Source organism: Hakea prostrata, chromosome 10 (genome assembly GCF_041222555.1).
Source record: "Hakea prostrata isolate BN-2017 chromosome 10, UWA_Hpros_2, whole genome shotgun sequence".
Classification (NCBI taxonomy): Eukaryota; Viridiplantae; Streptophyta; class Magnoliopsida; order Proteales; family Proteaceae; genus Hakea; species Hakea prostrata.
The window spans coordinates 37,833,546-37,857,313 of NC_142609.1; the positions used below are offsets into that span (position 1 = coordinate 37,833,546).

At 36.7% G+C, this 23,768-nt stretch overlaps 1 protein-coding gene across 2 annotated transcripts in view; it reads right to left on the reverse strand.

The window, feature by feature from the left end:
- The window catches only part of EMB2729 (Alpha amylase family protein), a 36,708-nt gene extending 14,814 nt beyond the window's left edge, over positions 1-21,894 (reverse strand). Inside the window, exons 1-11 of one of the 2 annotated variants that reach the window (XM_089137983.1) lie at positions 21,476-21,894; positions 21,328-21,399; positions 21,077-21,141; positions 20,262-20,939; positions 19,271-19,443; positions 19,108-19,185; positions 18,257-18,332; positions 17,218-17,325; positions 13,055-13,145; positions 12,081-12,182; positions 11,775-11,877 (exon numbers count right to left, since the gene is read on the reverse strand). In XM_089137983.1, the coding sequence (XP_088994109.1) occupies positions 11,775-11,877; positions 12,081-12,182; positions 13,055-13,145; positions 17,218-17,325; positions 18,257-18,332; positions 19,108-19,185; positions 19,271-19,443; positions 20,262-20,939; positions 21,077-21,141; positions 21,328-21,399; positions 21,476-21,765 (1,836 nt within the window). In that variant the 5' untranslated portion in view covers positions 21,766-21,894. Of the gene's footprint in view, positions 1-11,774; positions 11,878-12,080; positions 12,183-13,054; positions 13,146-17,217; positions 17,326-18,256; positions 18,333-19,095; positions 19,186-19,270; positions 19,444-20,261; positions 20,940-21,076; positions 21,142-21,327; positions 21,400-21,475 lie in introns of both variants that reach the window. The other variant, XM_089137982.1, reaches the window with a different exon arrangement.
- Positions 21,895-23,768: the final 1,874 nt, after the last annotated feature.

A 23,768-nucleotide genomic window follows, 5' to 3' on the forward strand; every position in this document is an offset into this window, starting at 1 on the left:
GGCGTCATTGGAGTTGTGCAATAGAGAGGTCTGGAATCACGGTGGGAGATCTCGCGAGATATCTCGGTTTTTTGGCTTGGCGAGACGAGATGGAGGGCGAGAGCAGCGAGTTTGGATATCTCGCTATATCTCGCCATATCTCGCCATATCTCGCCATATCTCGCCCTGGATCTCGCTGGAACTCTCAATTTTTACCTTTTTTGTGGATTTTGGCTGAATTTTCACTTACAACTACTCTTAACACATCTACAACAAGGAAGATCAATCATTCTCTACTTAACTTATGAATTTATGATTTAATGACTTATATAGAACTTCTAATGGTTGTATAATTATTTTATTCTTAAAAATTGAGATTGTGATACTCATATGGATGGAATTTTATAACATTTAAGTTAGTTGATGCATTTGATATACTTGCTTTTCATTTATATGCCTTAAAGGTTCTATATTACATGTTGTATAACATTGCATTCCCTAATCCTACTATATTTCGGTTTCACACTATGGGTAGACTTAGAAATCATACATAGGGTTGTTTCTAACAAATCCAAGGCCACCAACGTGTTCAAAAGGCCTTAAATAAGCTAAATATCAAGTTTCAACCCAATTGGAACCCTAAAACCCACCGAGATGGGCCACCGAGTTGACGCCAAAAAGTTGTATATCTCGACCGAGATCTCACTGAAATGGTCGAGATCTCTCTTTTTCAAGGTGGCGAGATCTCTCTCTCGAGCGAGATCTTCTACCATGTCTGGAATGTTGCATGCCATTGGTCAAATGCATCCTTGGAACTGGGCCTGCTGTTGGATCTTCGAGAATGTTACTGAAATGGCCTAGCGGTGTGGCAAGTATCTGAAGACTAAGCTCAAAATTTCCATCACCCCGAGGACAAGGTGATTTTCGAGGGGTCGGCAGTGTTAGGACCCTAGGATGAGGCCATGTGGAGGAGAGAGAGTATTCGGGTTAGTTGAGGGGTATTAAATAGCGGGAGAATTGAGTAAAGAAGGGATCGAATGTTTTATAAGAGTTCTTGGGCAGCCGTAGGCTAAGGGACACCACTGTGAGGTGTGGGGGGTGACTGACACCATTAAAACCAATTTATCAGTGTTATTTCTTGCATTTTAGTATTGATTTTCTAAGATATTAGGAGGATCTTATCAACTAGCATCAGAGCATTCACGATCCCAGGGAGGTAATGGCACTGCCTTCATTACAAAATGAAGATTCAGTTCTAGCAAAGTAATATGCATTACACAAAAGATAGTGCAATAATCGACTTTAAAGCTTAAAAGGAAAATTTATAAGAACATAGCTTAGCCTAATAATGTTCTTATGTAGGGGGCGGAATGTTGTGCTATGAAGAAAGGCCATACAAGTAAACATGGTGCCGCTGAGATTAGGATGCTTAGATGGATGTCAACACAATCTAGAAAGGATTAAGGAATGACCTTATCAAAGTGGGACTGAAACTGGATAAACTTAGAGACACGGTTATCAAAGCGTCCGCCTAGGCAGCAAAGCGGTTTTTGAACCGCTTAAATTGTGACCGCTTAACTAATGGGCCGATTTCTTGCCGCTTTTTGCTTAGGCAGTACCGCTTTGCTGCCTTTTGCGCCATATTGCCGCCTAGATGCTAAAGCAGCCGCTTTTTTTACATTTTGTAATTTGTGCATATATATATATTTTTTTAATCATAACTCATTCTACAATGCCATATATAAATTTAAATATGTGAGCCATTTTGGAATCGAGGCCCAAAGTGCCTGTCGGCAACAGAATGTGAACAACAACAACAACAACAACAATAAGCCTTTTCCCAACTAAATGGGGTCGGCTACATGGATTCTTGCCCTCCAATCAGTTCTCTTCAAGGCCATGCTAGATACAAGGCCTAAGCTATACATATCCTTTCTCACCACTTCTCCTAAGGTTATCTTAGGTCTACCCCTAGCTCTTCTAGTTCCTTCAATATGGATTATATCACTTCTCCGAACAGGAGCATTTATAGGCAACAGAATGTGAAGCATGAGCCATATTCAATGATTACTGACATAGTACATACTACTTTTCTTTCATTTTCATTTTTCACATTGATTACTGATATAATACATACTACATAATTATTGTTATGAATCTTATGATGCTTGATGAGATGAAGTTATGTTTTTATTCTTTTTTTTTGGGATAATTTTTTATAATTGTGATTCTTGATTTTTTTTTTTTTTTTATTTTTTTTTTTATGAATGTGATTGTTGAATGTTTGTTTAGTACTTTAGTTTATTATAAAAAAATATTTATATTAAAAAGTAGTTTAAAAGTAGTTATATTAAAAATATTGACTAAACCGCTTTGGTAGCTTTATTGCCGCCTAAGTGCCGCTTAGTCGCCTAATCGCCAAGACGGTGTCCCAATCACTTTGGTCGCTTTGCCACTTTAATAACCATGCTTAGAGAAAGTCATTGAGGTGGTACAGTCATGATCATTAAAGACCTCTCAATGCCCCCATTTGAAGGACTGTCATGATCATTATTTAGAGAACCAAAATATTCTAGGACAGGCTTAATATAATGATCGGAGAAGTTGTGACGAAAGACATGCTTAGCTTAGGCCTTGTTCCTTATATGAACTCACATGGAGTTGACTATAGAACAATGATTTATGCAGTTGACCCATGTAGCTGGAATATGTTGATTTGAGAAGGCTACTAATGTTGTTTCCTTTCAAGGACTGTCATGATCATTATTTAGAGAACCAAAATATTCTAGGACAGGCTTAATATAATGATCGGAGAAGTTGTGACGAAAGACATGCTTAGCTTAGGCCTTGTTCCTTATATGAACTCACATGGAGTTGACTATAGAACAATGATTTATGCAGTTGACCCATGTAGCTGGAATATGTTGATTTGAGAAGGCTACTAATGTTGTTTCCTTTCAAGGTCTAATTGTTGGGTAAGTAGTAGTAGCTATGGTTTCTCTCTTTGCCTCAAATCCTGGCACTTGGTTTGAACATTGCCCACTCCCAACATATTTTGGTGGCAAACCAAATGGCCTGCTTTCAATTACCCGTTACCTGTTTGGAGTATTATTTTTATGTCTTGCCATGCCACTCTTATAAAGTCAGTGAGATTTGACTTGTGGTCTTGGGTGAGAGCTCGTAGTGCCATTTTGAGTGTTTTTAAGAGACATCCATTGTAATCTTCTTCCATTACACGGAAAAACTTCTTAAGCTTTACCTGTGGACATAGTAGGTCATGTTGGTATGTGAACCACATTAGATCTTTGCATCATCTTTGATCTGTTCATTATGCCTTTGGCTTTTGTTATGAAAGTGGTCGATGCCTTGAGTATTGATCACCAAGAGTTTGTGTTGATCACCCTAGAGTTTGCGTCGAAGTTGTCTGCCCCCATCAACTTGTCTCTTTAATGACTAGTTTGCCTTTTCTGACCTATTTGCCAACACCGTTAAGTGGGGGATAAGGCTACTGATGTAGCTGTCGTCGGTAAGTCCCAAGGAAAGTTGAACTCATGACCTCCAAATTGTCAAAGTGGCAGTCCTTGCCAACTGAACTACTAACCCTTGGCCTGGCCATTGTAAGTTACTTTTAAGAAGACCCCCCATCTTCCTCTTACAGATGATTTCGGTAAGTTAGAAGCCACAAGGAATTGGATGGATATAGGAGAGTTGTGCAAGGGTGAACTGCTGATAATAAAAGGCCATAATGAGATTTCTATATTTACGGGTGTAGGATGTAAATCTATTTTTCTTCTAATAAAATTAAAAGATCATGAAAAGATATACTGAGAAACAAAAAGAACTATGAGCTACCCTAGTTTGACCATGGAGCATAACCAATAACAAGTATACACTGAAGCAACCAAGTTATGTATAAAGTTTGCAGCCCAAATACTCCAATAGTCACAAGCTAGACATAAATATACAGTATTCTTAATTAACTCCGTGTCTCTAATTCCATTCATATGGTTTTCACTTCTATCTTTTCTGCACATCAACTATCAACCATCAACCACTTAGGCTCTCTTTGGTATGGTTTATGTCAGAACAAAGTTTTAATAAACCAAAACAGTAGCTGAAGGAAGAAGAAGAAGAAGAAGAAGAAGAATCTGCATCAGTGGGCTGCGATTCTAGCAAGAGAGCCTAGAATCTCTTGTTAGAAATCGCAGCCTCCTTTATTTATAATGCTGCTAGGCTGAATTACAACTTGAGAAACAAGTTAACTTGCTCTCCATAAAAGGAAACTGATAGTACTCCTCACAAAAACAGAAAATAGAAAGTTCCTAAAAAGGAAAGAACACAAAAATAGAAAGCTCTATATTGTCTAACTCTTCATGACTAAGGAACCTTGTCTGAAAAAGGAAGGGAAGGTAGATGATAACTCTATGAAATAGAGTTAAGATTGGTAACTTTATACTTGAGATGGCTTGATTTAGGAGTATTTTAATTTTTGTTTTAGTGTTAGTAGTCATTAGATGTTGTTTTAGTGAGTCTTAAAATGTTGCATCTTGTAAAGGTCATTATTATCACTCTTGCATGAATTTCTCTTTAGATTAATGGATGAATTTGATTAACTCTCTTTCTCTTGGGAATGTAGGTGAAGATCCATAAAAGAAGAAGAACATGTCTTCTAACTTTGTTGTAACGATGCTGCAGCGTTACGGAGCAGAATATTCCCAGAATTAATTGATGTGGAAATGACCAAAAGGGGCTAACTAAAGGGGACATTATTCTTGTAAATACATGATTGTTCGCAGCCCTAGATCTCAGGAGGAATGTTCTAATCCTACGGCCAGGTTCTACCCTAATGCTTGAAGGCATTAATAGAAGAAAGAGAGAGAAGGCTAAGGGAGAAAAGAGAAGGGGCAGAATTAAATACACAACTGAGAGGAGGAGAACCAGAGCTGGACTCGTGCAGAAGCAAGGAGAGTTGCTGGAGAAGACGATCTGCTGGAGAAGAAGGCTAGAGCTCTTGTGGAAGCATTGAAGCTTTAGTTTCTTTTCAGTTTTATAACTTTATTTTCTTATCTTCTAGCTTAATGATAACTATAACTATTTCTGTGTATTTGATTTCTATTATGGGCTAAACTAGTGCTGTGTTGGGATGATAGTAGTACCTAAACCTGAATTTTGAGATGTAACTATATAGTATTCTTTAGTTTTACTGCAATACAACTTATTGCCAATGAATTCAGCATGTTATATATTGATTAATTTCGGTTCTTGATTGATCTTTCATGAACAATTGTTATGATTTAGTTAACTGAAAAATTAATGGAGTCTAGATGCTTGATGAATTGTGTGAGTTAGCTTAATCTTTAATTAGATTGTGTTAATTAGTAGGTTGGGTAGGAATACTCAATTACCTAACATTGCCATGATTGGGATTGGGTTTAAATTGCATTCGTATTTCATCTCTTCATAGGAATATGCAGATGTTGAATTAGGATGCTAAGTATATATGTATTGAAAAATACCTTTGTGCCATTTCATTCCAGGTTCTTAATATATTTTGGGCTGTAGTATTTCTTTAGTATTTGCATTATAAAAATCAGGGGAAGGGAAATTAATTCCCAACACTCTTTTTACTCACTAAGTTCCTTCTATTGCTCATTCTCCATTTCGGTTCTTTAGTTTAATTACCTGTTATTTGGTTATTTAGTTCGTCAATCATAAATCAATCTTGTTAATCTTGTTTAAATCAGTTTTACTTTTACATTGAAAATTAAAGATAAAATTCTTCGTGGGATCGATACTCTACTTATCATTTATTACTTGATTGCGATACTTACACTTGCGTAATATCTTGAGATACAAGCAACAGTAAACAACTTGAGCACCAAGGAAGATTGTCTAAGACACGTGCACCAAGGTTGTAGCCTTAGACCATGCATATTCTCAACACTCCTCCTCAAGCTGGAGCATTCAAGTCTCCCATGCCCAACTTGCAACAAATAGAATATGAAAAATTGGTTTGAACAAAGCTTTAGTGAACAAATCCGTCAGTTGTTCAGTAGAACTCACAAAAAGGGTTTCATTGATAATTCTTCTTGACTCCATCACGAACAAACAACAATCAAACTCTATATGTTTCGTTCTCTCATGAAAAAACGGATTACTAGCAATGTAAGTAGCAGCCTGATTATCACAAAACATTTTTATAGGACTGGAAATCAGAAATTCCATTTCCTCCAATAAGGAACGAAGCCACATTAACTCAGGCAACTGTGTAGGCCATGGCTCTGTAATCTGCCTTAGCACTAGAACGGGCAACAATAGATTGTTTCTTACTCCTCCAAGTTACAAGATTTCCATCAAGAAAGGTACAATATCCCATAGTAGATCGACAGTCAGATGCAGATTCTGCCCAATCTGCATTAGAGAAAACAACCAAATCCATACTCTTGTTTGGTTGATAGACCAGCCCCTTAATAGTCGCACACTTGAGATATTGAAGCACTATTATAGCTCCATCCCAATGGAACTTTCAAGGGCACTACATAAACTAGCTTAACACACTCACTAAATAGGAAATATCTGGACGAGTGACGATGAGATAAATCAATTTCCCACTAAGACTTCTGTAATGATGGACATCGTCTAATAAGTAACCATCATCTACTCCTAACTTCAATTGAGGATCCATGGGAATAGCAGCAAATTTAGAAGCAAGCATATTAGTTTCTTCCAAAAGATCCAACACATACTTTCTTTGGGACAAACTAACTCTTTGTTTACTCCAAACCACCTCAATTCCCAAGAAATACTATGGATCATCCAAGTCTTTGGTTTGGAAAGATTTCTATAAGAATACCTTGGCTGTATTGATAGCCCCAATAATGACAACACAACCACCATATTGTCTAACAAAAATAGAGTGATCAGAATAACACTGGGTAAATCCAAAAGATTCTATAGTTTTACTAAGTTTCTCAAACCAAGCCCTTGTGGACTGTTTAAGTCCATAGATGGACTTAGATAGCCTTATGCAACCAGCAAACACAAGTATTATCCTTACCATGAGCAACATACCCTGGAGGTTGCTCCATATACACCTCTTCATTGAGATCACCATACAAGAAGGCATTTTTAATGTCAAGCTGAAAGATAGGCCAATCGTAATTAATAGCTAAAAAAAATCAACACACGGACAGAACTAAGTCTAGCCACAGGAGAGGGAGTCTCAAAATAATCCACACCATATGTTTGTGTATAGCCCTTAGCAACTAAGCAAGCCTTAAGCCATTCAACCATACCATCAGAATAATACTTTACAGGATACCCCCAACGACAACAAACCACATCTTTTCCAAGAGGCAAGTCTACTAAAGGCCATGTATTACGAGACTGTAAAGCATCCATTTCCACATCCATGCCAACTTTCCAGCTAGGGTTCTTAAGAGCCTCATTATGATGGGTAGGAATACAAATGGCAGACAAAGAGAAGAGCAAGGCAACGATTTTTGGGAGGTAGATGAGAAACAGAACACAATTAGAAACAAGAAAAACAATAAGGACGTAAAGTGGAAGTACAAGTACCTTTTCTCAAGGCAATTGGTAAGCCATCTGAAGTAGAAGTGGGATCTCTACTAGAAGAATCCGTTGGTGGAGAGGAAGAAGAAACTTCTATAAGGCCAGCTTCAACCTCCTTTAAAGAAGAGTTGTCAGTGTCAACACGATGATCTGTACAATTCCACAATACGCTCCACCAACTTACATCTCTGCTAATAAACTAGCAAAGGAACATTGTCATTTGACGGAAGTAAGGGGAATGGGAGGAGCATCATTCAAAACATGATGTTCATCAAGCAAGGATGGATTAGTATAATGTGGGGTATCCTCAAAAAATGTCACATTTGCACTGACAAATTGTTTTCGATGTACTGAATCATAACATCAAAAACCTCTCTGAGTACATTTGATTGACCAGGAGAAAGTTTATCCACAATATGAGGTTTATGAACAAAACACACACAACCAAAAATTTTGAGTGGAAGCAAAAAGGGTTCTTTATTTGGAGAAACAATAGAAAATGGACACTTGTCCGAAAGCAAAGTCATAGGCATTCGGTTAATCAAATGACCAGCAATTAACATTGCATCACACCAATAATTCTTAGGAACATTCATCTAAATTAGAAGAGCATATGCAACCTCCAAGAGGAGGTGATTTTTGCGTTCAACCACTCCATTCTGTTGGGGAGTGAATGAACAACTAGTTTGATGAATCATTCCAAGGGAGTTACACAATTTAGAGATATCAGTTTGTACATATTCAAGGGGCGCCGGACCGCACCGGCGAAAGGGAACGGACCAAACGGAGGGGAAGGGGATCCGGAGTTCAAAAGCATTGCCCCAAAACCGTCAATAGTTTTGGTGATCCACTTCTTCCCAAACATTAATTTAATTTACCAGTTTGAAATCTGTTTGATTTGTTGATCTCGTTTTGCCGCGCCGCCCTAAAGCATTATCTGATCTAAAAATTTTAATAGGAAGAAAAACTAAATCATTACTTCATCAATAAAGTTTTTAAATATAGGCAAGAATTTTGTTTGAACTTTTAGGAAATACAACCATGTAAGACGTGAAAAATCATCCACAAAAGTAACAAAATACCGACAACCATGTTTATTACTAACTCTACAAAGACCCCAAATGTTTGAATGAACAAGAGAAAATAAAGACTCACTACGAAGAACAGAACGTTGATGATAAGAGGCAAGGTGGAGCTTTCCCAAGTCACACGCTTCACAATTTAACCTAGACATTGATTTTAAAGAAGAAAACAAAATCTTTAATCTAACTAAGTAAAGGTGGCCTAAACGACAGTGTCATTGCAATGCATCTACACCATCATCACAGAGAGCCACAATAAGGGCAGCATAATCTAGATAGTAGAGTCCATTCCTTTCATACCCTAAACACAAGAATTAGAAGTAATTTAATTTTTTCGTAACCAACAAACAATAAATTTAAGGGAAAATTAGCAAACATGAAATACGGAAGACAAAGTAAAAGAAGGCGAAGGAGAAAAATTCCCATGCCCAAATAGGTGTGGAAGTTCCATTAGCTATGGTAACTGCGTAATTAGTTGAAGACTTAAAAAAAGAGCTAAAAAGAGATGACTTACTAGTCGTGGGAAGAAGCCCCTGAACCAATGATCCAAGGGTGGATGTAGAAGGAGAAGAGCTATGTTACCTGCATGAGAAAGAGTGGCAGCAAAAGTACCAGTGGATGTGGAAGCGGCAATCTCAATATTTTGTAAGCAGTGAAAGATTTGGCTTACATCATCTCAAAGAGTCTTAGACTAGTCCCCCAAAGAAGATCTAGAACCAGTATTGTTGTTTGTTACTATGTCAGTACCACCATCTGATGCAACATGATTGGCAAGCTGTTTGGCCCACTCTACTTTCCATGTTGGGCCCAACAAGCTTCCACAAGTGTCCGATTTTACCACAATGAGTACAAAGCCTAAACGCCTTGTCAGACTGTTGAACACCACGATTTCCAGGAGATCTACTAACTCCCCTTGAACCACGACCACATCCTCTCCACGAGATTTAATAAAAGCTGAAATATCTCCCTTAGTGTTCTTTCCAAAGGAACGCCCTTCAGGTAACGCAATCCATTGAAGTCTAGAATAGGCATCATTAAGGTTAGGAACATATTCACCAGCTAGGAGGTGGCCCTTGACAAACTTTAGTTTAGGATTTAAACCAGCAAGAAATTTGGACACAAAAAAATTCGTTCTTTTGAGTTTTAAGTTTCTCAATATCAGTAGTAAAAGGTTTAAACATATTTAACTCTTCCATCATGCCTTTACAAGATTGTGATAATCCTGAAGTGACTTATCACCTTGCTGAAACTGAAATATCTTTTCATAGAGATTGTAAATACGAGTCATATTTTTTGCTTGGGAATATGTCTCTACTCTCTTGTAGATCATCCCATGTCCCCTTCACAATTTTATGAAACATAACATTAGCAGCAATTTCAAGCTCCATACTGTTCCACAACCAAATTTTAATAATTGCATCATCTTGAGTCCAACCAGAATAGGATTTGTCAAACTCAGTAGGAGGTTCACTGTCAATGAACTTAAGCTTACCCTTTGCAAGAACATCAACACAAACTACTTGAGACCACAACAAATAATTAGAGCTACCTTTTAATTTGATGGAGGTAATCTACGCGTTCACCATATCTCCTTAAGAGCCCTTGGATTCAGCAGTGCTTGTCATCGAATCACTATTGACTGAAGACAGTGTATAGGAGTAGATAACACAGCCCAGAGCTTGAAGAAGGATAGCAGAAAAATTTTGCATCACAGAATCAAATAGGTGTTTGCAGAAAAGGGGGAAAAAAGATCTGCAGAAGGATGTAGAACTGCAGAAAATAATAGATCAAAGTAATCAATCAAGTTATGGGATAAGTAGGAGGTAAAAAATAGAATAGATCAGTTTATATATTCATCTGATCTAACATAAAGTTAGTACAGCAACAGGTGGCTGCGCACCAAAGTAAGGAATCACTGAAAAAGGACTTCAGCAAAAAAACTGAGTACAGCCCTGTTTTGATTTAATATAGCTCTGATGCAATGTTAGAACACAAGCTTTAATAAACCAAAACAGTAGCTGAACTTAAAAGAGAATGAAGAAGAAAATAGAAGAAGAGGAAGAAAAATCTGCATTAGTGGGCTGCAATTCTAGCAAGAGAGCCTAGAATCGCAGCCTCCTTTATTTATAATGCTGCTAGACTGAATTACAACTTGAGAAGCAAGTTAACTTGCTCTCCATAAAAAGAAACTAGTAGTACTCCTCACAAAAACAGAAGATAGAAAGTACTAGAAAATAGAAAGTTCCTAAAAGGAAAGAACGTGAAAATAGAAACACTATGAAAATACAAAATTCTACATTGTCTAACTCTTCATGACTAAGGAACCTTGTCTGAAAAAGGAGCACCAAGGAAGAGTGTCTAAGGCATGCGGACCAAGGCAGCCTTGGACCATGTGTATTCTCAACAGTTTATGATAATTTGATAGACAAACATAAATAGATGTGTTTGATATGAATTATGATCCTTGTTTCTCATTAAAACAAATTGATTTAAACATAAATTCATAAATAGGTAAAGATCTGTTCATGATTTACTGTCATGAACTGTTTATTTTTGTTTATGCAGGTACCATTAATGAACATGTGCAGAGTTACTGTTTGAGTAGGGTTAAAATGGTAAAGTTACCAAAAATTATAACAAAACACTATTTTTCTCTCTTTTCAACCTCCACTTTGATTGCATATCCACTGAGAATATTTTAGGGATATCAAAACTAACCTAAACCAATAAAAATGAAGTAGAACAAAAACCAAAGCCGATATACATAAAACAAGGTATACTGAAAACAACCCAAAATCAAACTGATGACACATAATATATTATTTCCCCGGCTATGCAAAACTTATTTCTTGTTATATAACATATTATATTTAGTAGTAACCAAACAATTATTATTTATTACTCATAACCTATTATAGCAATTGATTATTCATAAATAGATCATAAACATAAATGCAATTATGCCAAAGAGAGCCTCAGGCTAAATGTGTGTATCAAGTATCAACAGATTATGAGTAGACAGTCAGGATCCAAGTGATATGTTGCCACATACCATAATCTTTTTTTTTTTTTTTTTTTTTTTTTTGGGGGGGGGGGGGGGGAGAGGAATAATAAAGAGACTATCAGGATAGAAATTCATACATCTTCAGCAATTGTTATTATATCAGGATGAAGCTCGTGTAGAATCTCGTTTGCCAAGATCAGGAATATCAAAGCATCCTTGTCAACATACTGATTACAATACCTGAAAATAAAGAAAATTTATTTTCAAGACGTATTAATTGGAAAGAAAGAAGAAAAAAAAACCCTACTTGTGGCAGAATCAGCAAAGCAAGAAGACGTCACTTGAAAATATATCCAACAAAAAGTATTGTTTTGGGGTAAAAATGTTAAATAACTAATTAAGTAGTAAGTGCATCTTCTAGATGACTTAGACGGAACACTTACTCTTCCATGTCACCAGTAAAAGAAGCAAAACCATTGTGTGTATACATCATGGATGAGAGCGAATGGAACTGGAAACCATCAACTTGATACTCTACAACCCACCTGTTCAAATTCTATTTCATAAGAAATGCACAATGAAATCTACATCCAGAAAAGCAACAGAGAAAAGATAAAATTACTAACACCCACAGAATGGTGAGGGTAATCAGAAACTAAACTTCAAAAAGAATAATGAATAGGAAAAGAACTTGTGGCTAACTTGATGAGACTTGATATACTCATCAGATGATGAAGATGAAATCTAACATAAGAAAAAAAGGGCATTTAGCATTCTAGAGCATTTGATGATACTCTCACTGAATTTTTAAAGAAAACTATTTTCATATGAATGCCAAACTTGATCAGTAGTTCCTAGAGGAAGTGCATATTTGTAAACAGTGCAGAAAAAATTCAAAGCTTAGTAACCTGTAGAGAAAAAAGGAAAAGTTTAGAGGACTACTGCACTTGATATTTTTGATAAGTCAATTTGGGAGAGAGGAGATGAAGGTAGAATATGCTTTTCATCTTCCTTCAAGGTAATATTATTTTTTAGGGTGAAAGATACTTTTGGAAAGAGTAGAGCACCAAGAGACAATTAGGGGCCCCTTAAGTTCTAATAGGCAGCAAGGTTGGAATATTTAGTCATAGATATGTCCATAAAGGCGTGGTTTGTTAGGGTTATCTGGTATGGTCATGACCTTAAAAGAAAATTTTTCCTTCATTTCATGCTCCTCACTTTAGGCATTCCCTTAAATTTATCCTCCTATTGTTCCTTTAAAATCTTCATTTTTTGAGGGTGGGGGTTGGGGGAAGGTTATAAAGTAGTATCTTCATCTTAAACCAAGCAATAGGGCAGTCTTAAATGAAAAACATAGGCAGTTCCAAAAATTCAAAAATATTTCAAATTGAAGATCTACAGAGGGTTCATAAAGTACCACTTCAGATTTGAAAGAAGATAATGTAGCACATCAGGATCTCCATACTTGAACATCCTGGTAGCCCAGTATTTGTGATGCCCTCGTTTACCTATCCAAGAGAAAGTTTACATAAGGCACAAGGAAGTATTAAAAACATATAACTGAAAGTTCATGATATTGGTGTCCAACCTGATCTACAGAAATTATTTTGCAGAACAAATATGTCTAAGACACAAGTAATGGCTCCAAAACCACAAAATTCTCAAAGTGGTTTTTCTTGTCAAATATCAACCCCTAAAACAATGATTACCATCCATTTATTTTTAATTAAAAAAATGAAAACAATGTCATTTCAATAGTGAATTGTATTTTTCCTACTAATAAAATATACATTAAAAAGAGTAGAGAGAAAAGTGTGTCTGCACAGAAAGTAAGGGCAAATATTATGAGAGAAATTATTGCAAAAAAGTATAATATGAAATAAAGGACCAAATGCAATGAAACAAATAGATGTAATATTGGATATTGATAGAAGTAACAGCATGAAGAAATTGAGAAATGGGGGGTTTCAACCCAAGATCTTGGAGTGTGATAATTTCTTTTTTTTTTTTTTTTTTTTTTTAAATTCTGTTTGAATCAAAATTATACCCTTTAGTCAGGGCCTTGTTTTCCTGCACACAGATGGCTCATTTGGTAACTCTGACTCTCAGGTTAGCTTAGAATGGTCTAGACCAATAATATGTTGGTACACGTGATCCATCTCAACCATAATACCTACCCAACATGTATTCAACCATTTGTATTTTCATCAGATAATCTGTTAAAGATTATTGACGTTTTCAATACTTTACAATGCACATGAGCTGCCTTGACGAATAGTCCACAAAGTTTTGTGCCAGCTAAGATCTCATACGGAAGAAGAAAGCCCCTGAAGAATTATTACTAGTGCTACAATAATTATTACAACAAAAGATTCCATCTTGAACATAGACAGAGACTTCTCTTCAGTGTCGCATGTTCTCTACATGGCATGATTAGATCAGACCCAAAGTTCAAGGATGGACATACCCCTAGGGCCTTTACTTATACATTAAGTTTCAACCAAACGGGTTCTCCAAGTGGTGAAAAAGGGCTTCGAAAAATTGACGAACTAGGAGTGTGAGATCCCCCCAAATTTCTAACCCTTTAACCCGTGGTTTCAAGACCGAGAACCCGAGCCTCGAGTTGGCAACAACTGTGGGCCATTCAAGTCGAACCCGAAGATTCGAAAGTGGACCCAATGTTGGTGGATGGCCCTAGTGATAACTCGAAACCTCTCCTAGAATTCAAGAGAAGAGAGAAGGTTAATCAATGGCGTTAAAAGGTGATTTTGGGACATCCGTAGACCGGCGATGTAGTGTCCGAGACGAGGTTAAGGTATCCAAACGTAGATAATCGAAAGACCTTTCATTCAAACCAAAAATCACCAAGATCGGAGTCCATTTGGGGGTCCAACCATGGACCAATCAGTTGGACCGGTCGACTGCCCCAACCCCCATCCCTTTTTCAACTTCGGCACAGAATCAGGATTCCGGGTTTTTAAATCCTATTTTATGTTTTAACTCACCTCTAAATGCAATTTTTAATGCTAAAAGGAGGCTGAGGCTTTGGGAAGAGGAGAAACCAAGGAGAAGAGTAGATCCCATCCAATCGAAGGTGCTTTGTGACTCGGATCGTTGCGGGAGCGTTAAGAAAAATGAGAATTCTTAAACCCTTCTCTTTAAACACAGTTGTGTGAGGTTTCTCTTCTCTTCTTTTATGGGATTGCGGTAGTGGAAGCATCTTAGGTTTATTGGATGCTCTTGAATTCTTGTTTTGAGGTTGCTCTTTAGTATGAGAGTTGTTGGTGCAAATCCTTACAAAAGATTTCCCATTTTGACTCTCTGAGACGCCCACAGGCAATTTCGGAGAGCCAAATTTGGGGCTTTTAGATCTAGATTGAATTGGATCAAATTGAAGGTACCCTTAGAACCCTATTGCTGCCAATTAGACTTCCTCAAAGTTTCGTTTTGATTCAACTTCGATTCAATGGCAAAATAGTGATTTTTCGCTTAACTAGGGTTGAAAACAACGAGTTTAAACCTAGTTTTCAGATATTGTTTTGGTGGGAGGATTTTGGGATATCTTTTTAACCCAAATTGACTTCTAATTTATGATTATTAATCCTCTTGCATGAATAGGTTTATTTATCTTTTAGTCACCAACTTGTGGGAGTGAATTTTGGACTTTGGAGAAAAGAATCAAAGTGAAAGGTGAAGAATACACTTAACCTTATATTGCACGTTTAATAATGTTAGTTAATTTTCATTATTGATATCTTGCCTAGCTTTAGTATTATCTTGTGATTATGTGTGTGACTGTTGAAAGGTAAGAAAATATGTTTGCTTCTATTTTTCAATATTCTTTGAATAGTGATATGAGAATGAGTGTGGGATCGGTTTTGAGACTTAGATTTTCTTATATCTTTTTACCATCTAGGGTAATGGGTTACATGAGTATCCATCTAGACCTAAGTACATGAATGCTAGGTGTCTAAAAGTGTTTGGCTAGGTAACTTCATGAGTATTACTACAATTCCGGTAGGGGTATTGAAGCCGATTAACCCGTGATGTTAGTGGCTGGGTCCTGAGCATCAAGCAAGCCCACTATCACCATAGAGCGGTAGGGTTGCATATAATAGATAAGGGTTCATGGCGCTCAAGACCGATAACCAACACGTGAGAGGACATGGAGAACATCATGTCCATTATATGTGATGACCACTAGGTTAAGAAATGGGATTCAACAGATGCCTCCCATTGAGGATTCCATTCATAGGTGGGAATGTATCAAACCAAAAGGGCACTAGGCATAAGGGAAATATTGGATATTGAACCGAGTTGGTTGGTGCCATAGGGAAAATATCTGTACCATATATAGTATGAGACCATATGACTTTGCACTGGGCTTAGGATTATCCTTGATACGTGCCAAGTCTCATACCAAACGGTGATGTGAGAGAGTAGTGATCTATACTCCAACCATGGCTTGACAGGACTTCACTCAACAATCGCGGAGAACCCAATAGACGTCTCTTGTTGAGGGAGAGTGACTGAGACCGCCCAAAAGAGATTGGTGTATAAACTTAATGCGTGTCTACCATGGAGACTTCATGATAGAGTTAGGAGCATAATATCATAATCATTTATATATCATATCATTATCATTAATTACATTATCGATATTCATGCTATATGTGTGGTGTGGAATCTTGTGAATGAATGCATGATATGATGTTGAGTTGACCTCACTAAGTTTTGTTGAACTCATTCCTTTTTTATATATCTATTTCTATTAGAATATACAGCAAGTTATAAGGACTCCTTCCAAGTGGAGGATTCGTCGCCGGCAAACCTTCTCGAGGGAGCAACTAAAGAAGATGTAGACTCGCATGGAGCTTCATGTCAGTGCCAAGACTATTCTTATGGGGTTGGATTCCATTAGAGAATTAGTTTAGTTTAATTTCCGCTACAAAAAAAGCTATCCTCTTTTCTTTTCAAAACTCTGATGTTATAACTTTTGATTTGAAATAATGGATGATTATTTCAGTTTTGATAATTTTATACTTGAACTTGATTTATTCTTGCCCTTTTAATTATGTTATATCATGTGTTGTATGGAATTATCATTGAACCTAGGTCTTGCGGTGTATCACCCCCACAAGTATTCGGGTATGACCAAATCCGGCTGGGTGGAGTGTGACAAGGAGAGTACATAGTACTATAGCACTCACCAGAATCTTGTACAATGCAAGGTGATGCATGGTGATGCACAGCAATATATGAGGTGATGTATGGTTGAATATTACTAAAATTTGACACATGTCCTCTCCAAACTATTCCTTGTTTAGGCAGCGGTAGGAATTTCCAATGCATGTAGCAGAATTATGGATCTTGTGGAGAGAAGGTTCTCTACACATTTTTTAATTGTTGAAAATGATGAGAAAACAAAAATGTAAAACCAGAGGCTAACATGGTAGCACAATTCTCCTCAAAGCAAGAAATTCCATAGAAGACAGCTTAAGGCAAAAATATCTAGAATGTAATGTTCTACAAGACCCGTAAAAAAATCAACTGTCCAAATATAAGCAATTTGATCATTACCAGTATGAAAGTAGCAATCATTTGATCCATCAAATAGTGACAATCCAACCATCTCATCTGCAGCTGCATAGGAATGGACTATATCTAAGAAGACTAGCAACCCATGGCCTGCAAGTGTTAAATGGAAGATTGCACTATAAGAACATAGAGAATCAGAAACTAATGACAAAACAGTTGATAACATAAATACCTAAACTTTTTAGATAAAAATTTTAGAAGACAAGTAGATATATGTTGAATCTGTTGTTAAGAAATGCATAATGATAAGACTCACAGCCTAATACGTTCAAAGAGTCAAGCTTACAGTGAGCAAAGAAGAATTTCAGGCATGACTTTATGCCATATGCTGGGCCACACAAACACAAATGCTGTTTTAAGATTAAAAATCTAAGCTGGGAATGGTTGTTTTTAAGATTTAAAAAATCTAAGCTGAGACTAAACAACCATTCCCTTTTGCAATGCCAGTACTCAAGATCAGAAGGACGGTAGATGGATTGGGTGGCAGCCAGCTTTTCAATCTTTAATGTACACATTGCAAAAATGGATTCTATAAATGAGCTATTCCAACCTTATGACCAGTGTTAGGAGAGGATTAAAGGCCATTCCAGCCCATCAAGAATAAGCACCAGGCATTAATTCTTGAAGTGGGCAGAGGCTATTGTGTAGTTCAATAAGGAATCCCAGTCCTTGCTTTAATCAATCTGATTCTCTGTATTTTTCTATTATAAATAAAGCTGTAGGACTGGAGTCTTCACAAGTCCTGTGTGAAGTTCCAAAATAAATCAAGCCTTTCCTCTCTTCTTTCTCTTTTCTCTTCTCTGTTTCATAATTATAATTGACAGCCAGATGTGAAGCCCTAAGTAGAATGAAATGGCAAGTCAGCATGATGTTGTCAGATAGGACTTGTCTGAGATAGTTTCTGTTAAGCAAAAATTATAGCCGGAAGCCCGGAAAACTTTCTTGTGCTGGCAAAGCAAAGAATCATTCTTTTAAACTCTTATGAAACTAAGCTATTAAATAAGAGTCCATGAAAAATGACCATGTGCTTCATCAACCAAACGCTTGAAGTCATCAGGAGTGCCAAATCGACTGCTAACGGCGAACAAATTTGTCACCTACAATGCATTTGAAGGAAGACATTAAAATTAATAGGACTAGCCCACAAAGCATTGCCTGTAAAGAGAACATTGAATCTAAAACAAGAAGAGTCAACAGACTAATAGTCAATTTGGTTTGAAAGATTTAACACTCATTTTGTCAAAAATTATCAGTGGGTTAGTGGTCAGTTGCCACATTACAGGGTTAAAATTGGAAAAAGCATGGAAGCCCCAGTAAGCAGCATGGTAATTTTACCAGTGAAGATAAACCTCCTTAAGTGCAGGAAACTATTTTTTATGAAACTTTTAATATGTTAAGACAGGAAGAAAAATCCAAAGAACAGGTAAAAGATGTACTAGCACACCAACTTTTCTTCCCTTTAGACAGCTTTTGACGGTGAAAAACAGTTCTTGAGTTTTTACCTCATTTGCATTAACAAAGAAAAGAAATTGCACTTATCTAATCCCTTTTGTCTACTGTTCTTCAAGATATCTGATTTTAATCACAAACAAATTTGCGTATTTCAACTCAGTTATCTACAACCAATGATGCAGGACAACAGAATCAATATTATCTTCCTTTGGAATTCATATAAAAAATTGCACTCATCTACAGCAGAGAAGCACTAATGCCCGTTAATGAGTTTTCTTTAACACCAATAGGATGAAGACTTTTTTTATTAAAAAAAAAAAAACAATTTGACAATTTTTTGTAGATAGAGAGAGCAATTACTCAACCAAGATATTAAATCTAGTAAGAATAAGGAAAGCTTCAACATACTTTGTAACCTACAGAAGAATAATCTTTGTGCTCAATAACTCCAATCAACTGAATTACGTTGTACCCTGCTTCTTTTACATGTGGAAGGACCTGAAAAGGAGGAATGGAAACATATAAACTGAAAGAAAAGTGCATAAGCCATAAAGGTAGAACAGATTCACACGGTTGAACTTGCCTTCGATGTGAATTCATTGAAAGATGAAACCCTTGGCTCTGATCCACTAATTCCAACATGGCATTCATATATACGAAGAGACCTTGGCACCTTAGGGCGCATGTTTCTCCATTTGTATGCATTTTCAGGGGGTGGCTCCCAATGCACAGCAAAGGACTGGTTTCCATCTCCATCTAATATTAACGTCCAAGAGAACATGTATCCAATAGTAAAGAGATTTAAGGTCATCAAAAAATAAAGCAGCAACATTTATGATTCTGAAATGAATGAGCAATATGACATAGAACTGACAGCACTAGGGAACGCCTAACTCATATACACTTAGAAAATGGCAATAATTGGTGGACATATTTTAAGTGGCTACACATTCTATCTTGAATAGTTGAATTATCCTTTACCTTCTCCATCATCCTCCCCCCCCCCCCCCCCAAAAAAAAAAACACAAAAACAAATACCCCAAATTTCTCTAAACCTGTGCAGATAATCAGCAGAGAAACAACATTGATTATAGTTTTGATTCTTATGAAATCATAGATGACTTATCTCCAACTGGGCACCAAAATAATGCGTACAAAAGTAAATGACAAATATAAATAATAAATGTGGAAGAAATAAGTGAGGCTGAGGTGATTATTACAATGGTTTTCTTCTTCTATAGTCTGATAAAATCTGACTAGACTGTTATCCCAAGGAGGAGAACAAGAATGCAAGATTGGATGTTATAATTTTGATGAGTTACATAAAACAATTATGGGTGGCTATCAATTCATATATCTTATTGTTCAATAATCTTATTTGTTATTCTTAATCTTACTCTTTCACCTTTTATCAATTTGTCAGATTTTCTTCTACTATGAAAAGTTGGACCAAATTCCAGCAAGATATCAAAACTTAAAACATTGAACAGAGCATATCCTAAAAGGGCTCTCTTTAATAGGAAATAAAGTTAAATCATAAATCAACAAGTTTACTTTAGAAAAATAAAAATTACCAGGAATGACATAAGTAGCCCAAGCAGGAACTCGTTCCACAGGTCCATTGGGAGTGTTGAAATAAACCCTGTATCTACTTCCATGAGGTATGCCTGGAATGTATCTTTTTAACCATGCTTTCCTTCCTTTCCGCATCTCTAGCCAATAAGCCAGAGGAGGCTTCTTAGCACGAAACTTTGCTCGCCAAACAGGATCATCTACTACATTGTAAATGTCATATTCCTTTCCGTTATCTATCACATCAAAGGGAGGTAAGTTGCTTGGAGGATCATCTTTGTGCTTTTCTTTCCATGCTTTATATCTTGTTTCTGCATCTGGTATTTCTTCCAGTTCCTCTTCCGTTTGGGGCCCATTAGGACCAAAAATCTGCTCATATAACTTGGCTGGAATCTCAAAAGGTGATTTAATATAACGGTCCTCTCCTGGTTCCCAATACTCATCATCTATCCTTTTAAAAATTTCTTCTATAGTAACACCACTATCACCTTTGTCATAGTCATCCACATAGTTGTACTGCTGAAAATAGAATTGATCAGGTTGTTCTCCTTCCCTGACTTTGTCTTCAATAATGATTAGCCAATACCCATAATCATCTCGGCCAAAGTGACCCTCTCTTGCACTGTTCTCTGTCGGCGACCACCCATTAAAATCGCCTACCAGTGCACAGTAGCGAGCACCTGTTCCAGCATTTGGAATGCTCATGATCGACCACCAACATGCACAAGCACTCAGGAAAATCTAACTAAAAAGACTCTGGAAATAGATATCGCCTATTCCATCAACATAAAATGATTTTTAAAAGCGGGCGAAGTACCTGGAGCCCATTCCATGAAATCTAGCCGATGATGCACATTTCGATGAACACCCAATAGCTCATATCTGGACGAAGCAGCATGGAGTCATCTCAAACACTGACTGTAACCCACATATATTTAACTTAATTCTACAATTGAAATCCAAAATAAAGAAAACATAAAAGGGAACCAAGCCCTTTTTAACGTCTGAATAGGGGAAGTAGTTCCAAGGTACTCAAAGAGCAGCTAGAATGGGAACTGTAAAACTCACCCAGAAGCCAGCACCATTAAATTAGCGAAGCGTGTAACGAGCTGAACTTTGAGATCCTTCAAAGATTTATACCTGAAAGTAATCAATAGAAAAAAGGGAAATAAAGTTTCCAAATCATCAGAAATAAAAACCTTTCTAATGCTAGTACCTCTCGCGAAGAAACTGAGCGAAGGCTTTATGAGAAATGCCGTATTTGGTGAGGAAACCAACTGGGTCAACTCCAGTATCTTCGTTGGCAGAAGTTTCCTTCTTCAGAGGTCTCTTGGATTTGTTGGGATTGGGAACCTGCTGGTGCTGTTGAGGTCTTCCTGTAGCAGAACATCTCAATCTGTCCAAACAGAAACCTGTCCGTCCTATGCAGCGTGTATGAGCTGGTAAAACAAAAGAGCGTTCGTTCGACGATGGAAGGTAGAAAACCGATGGCGTAATCGAAGCCATTGGAACAGTTTTGGTGCAAATTGCAGGCTGCTGTGTTGCTGCAACTAAGTTCCTGTTTGCAGGTCAAGTGTCTTCTTGATAAAAGGGCGGTTTTCAATTCATAACGGGATAGAAGAGTGACGAGATATGCAGACCGGGTCGGGCCAATGTAACCGGGTTCAGATAGGAAATTGGCTGCTCCTCATTGTCCGACCCAGCCCACGTACTGAAATTGGCTTGTCCAACAAATAAGAACACCCATTTTCATAATGAGAGCGAGTTGGGATCCACTCCTGTTTGTATTCTCCCTCCTACTACTCCACCACGGTACTAGGAGGGGATCAACTTCTAATCCATCTTGTCAGCTCAAAAATAGACCTCCTCCACCACTGGAGGTGGTGGTTTAGTAATTTCAAGCTCACTTTCATACAGTTTGGTAGCCCCATGTCTCAGGTTTGAATCTCCTCTGCCATCTGTTTCTTGCATGGGTAGTTGTGTGCTTTTTGATCTAGGTGTTGGATAACTACTAACATCCAGTGGGTCCATACTAACAGGTCAGTGCTTGCGCTGGTAGTTCATAAGGCTAATGTTTGTGTAGGTCGAACTCGAAATTATGAACATTGCATATCGGGGGGCGTAAGGTCATCACTATTACATGACATCTTTGTTATAAAAAAGAAAAGTAATAGACCTCCTCCTAAATGAGTGGTAAAAAAATATAGGAAGCACAATCTTCTAATACAATCCTAAGTTGCATGTTCTTTTTTCTTTTATATGTAAAATTATTATCAACCCCCAAAAAAATTATTGTCAACCCCAAGGTATAGGTTCATTTGACAAAAAGTAATACTTTATAAGAGATCAAGAGTTTTTTTTTTTTTTCTTGTAAGAGGAGTTCAAGAGTTTGAATCTCTTTTTTCCACTCCACTTCAGTTTTGAGTAGATAAATGGTGCCTAAACGGGGTGAAATCTCTTCCCTAGATATTGAGAAAATGATACGCATTATCTCCAAAAAAAAGTAATATCGTTTAAAAAAATTTCAATTGCAAAATATGTAGGTAATGTTACTTTGGATCTTCCATTTTTGTTAGTTACACACTAAATCATTATTCTAACAAAACTAATTTTATAAAATTATGCCATAAATGTTTAAACAATTATATAAATTATATAAATATGTATCCAACGTCGTCTCACTGTAATCATCTATCTATCAAATATCTCAAAATATCAAAGGGGAATTTTCTCTCTCCTTTATACTTAGTACTCTATTTACTCTTCCTCTTCTTCTACCCAAAAATAAGAGAAGGGAGGGGGAGGGTGTTGAACTTGTGCTTCTCACCTATGATTCCAAAAAAGACTACTGCCACTCCTTCACCCTAACTATTTTTAAATGAACAACTTACCCTTAGTTCTGATGCCCTTTAAACCAATTATGTTAATTTTTCTTTTTATCTTTTTTTATTTTTTTTTTATTTTTTATTATCTTCCTTTTCTCTCGTTTTTGTATAGGAATTCATCGTAGTGATTAGAAGAAAAAAAAATCTTCCTCCGTTTTTAATTATTAAACATGATTCAATGCATTTCTTTATTTCTATAGAACTTCAGTTAAAAAAAAATACATTATCTGATGACTTCATATAAAAAAGGAGGAAAGAAACAAGAAAAAAAAACACAGATTACTTACTTTAATCAATTAAAGGGTCGAAATAAAGAGTAATATGACCATTTCAAAACAATAAGGAAGAGAAAGACATTTTTTTTTTAAAAATAAAATTTTTGAGAGAGAAATAAGAATAAATAGAGACTAGATACAGAAAAGAGAAAAAAAATTCAATATCGTGTGCCTGCCTTCCTTTTCTGAGTCACTCTTGATCATTTAGTTAGAACTTACAAGTTACAACCTTTTCTCAAGCTCCTTTGACACAGTTGGTCCAGTGGTATTGCCTATAGCTATGCGTATACACTGGGTTGAGCAAATCTAGTTTAGTGAAAGATAACATAATTCATGTCAAGCTATGAAT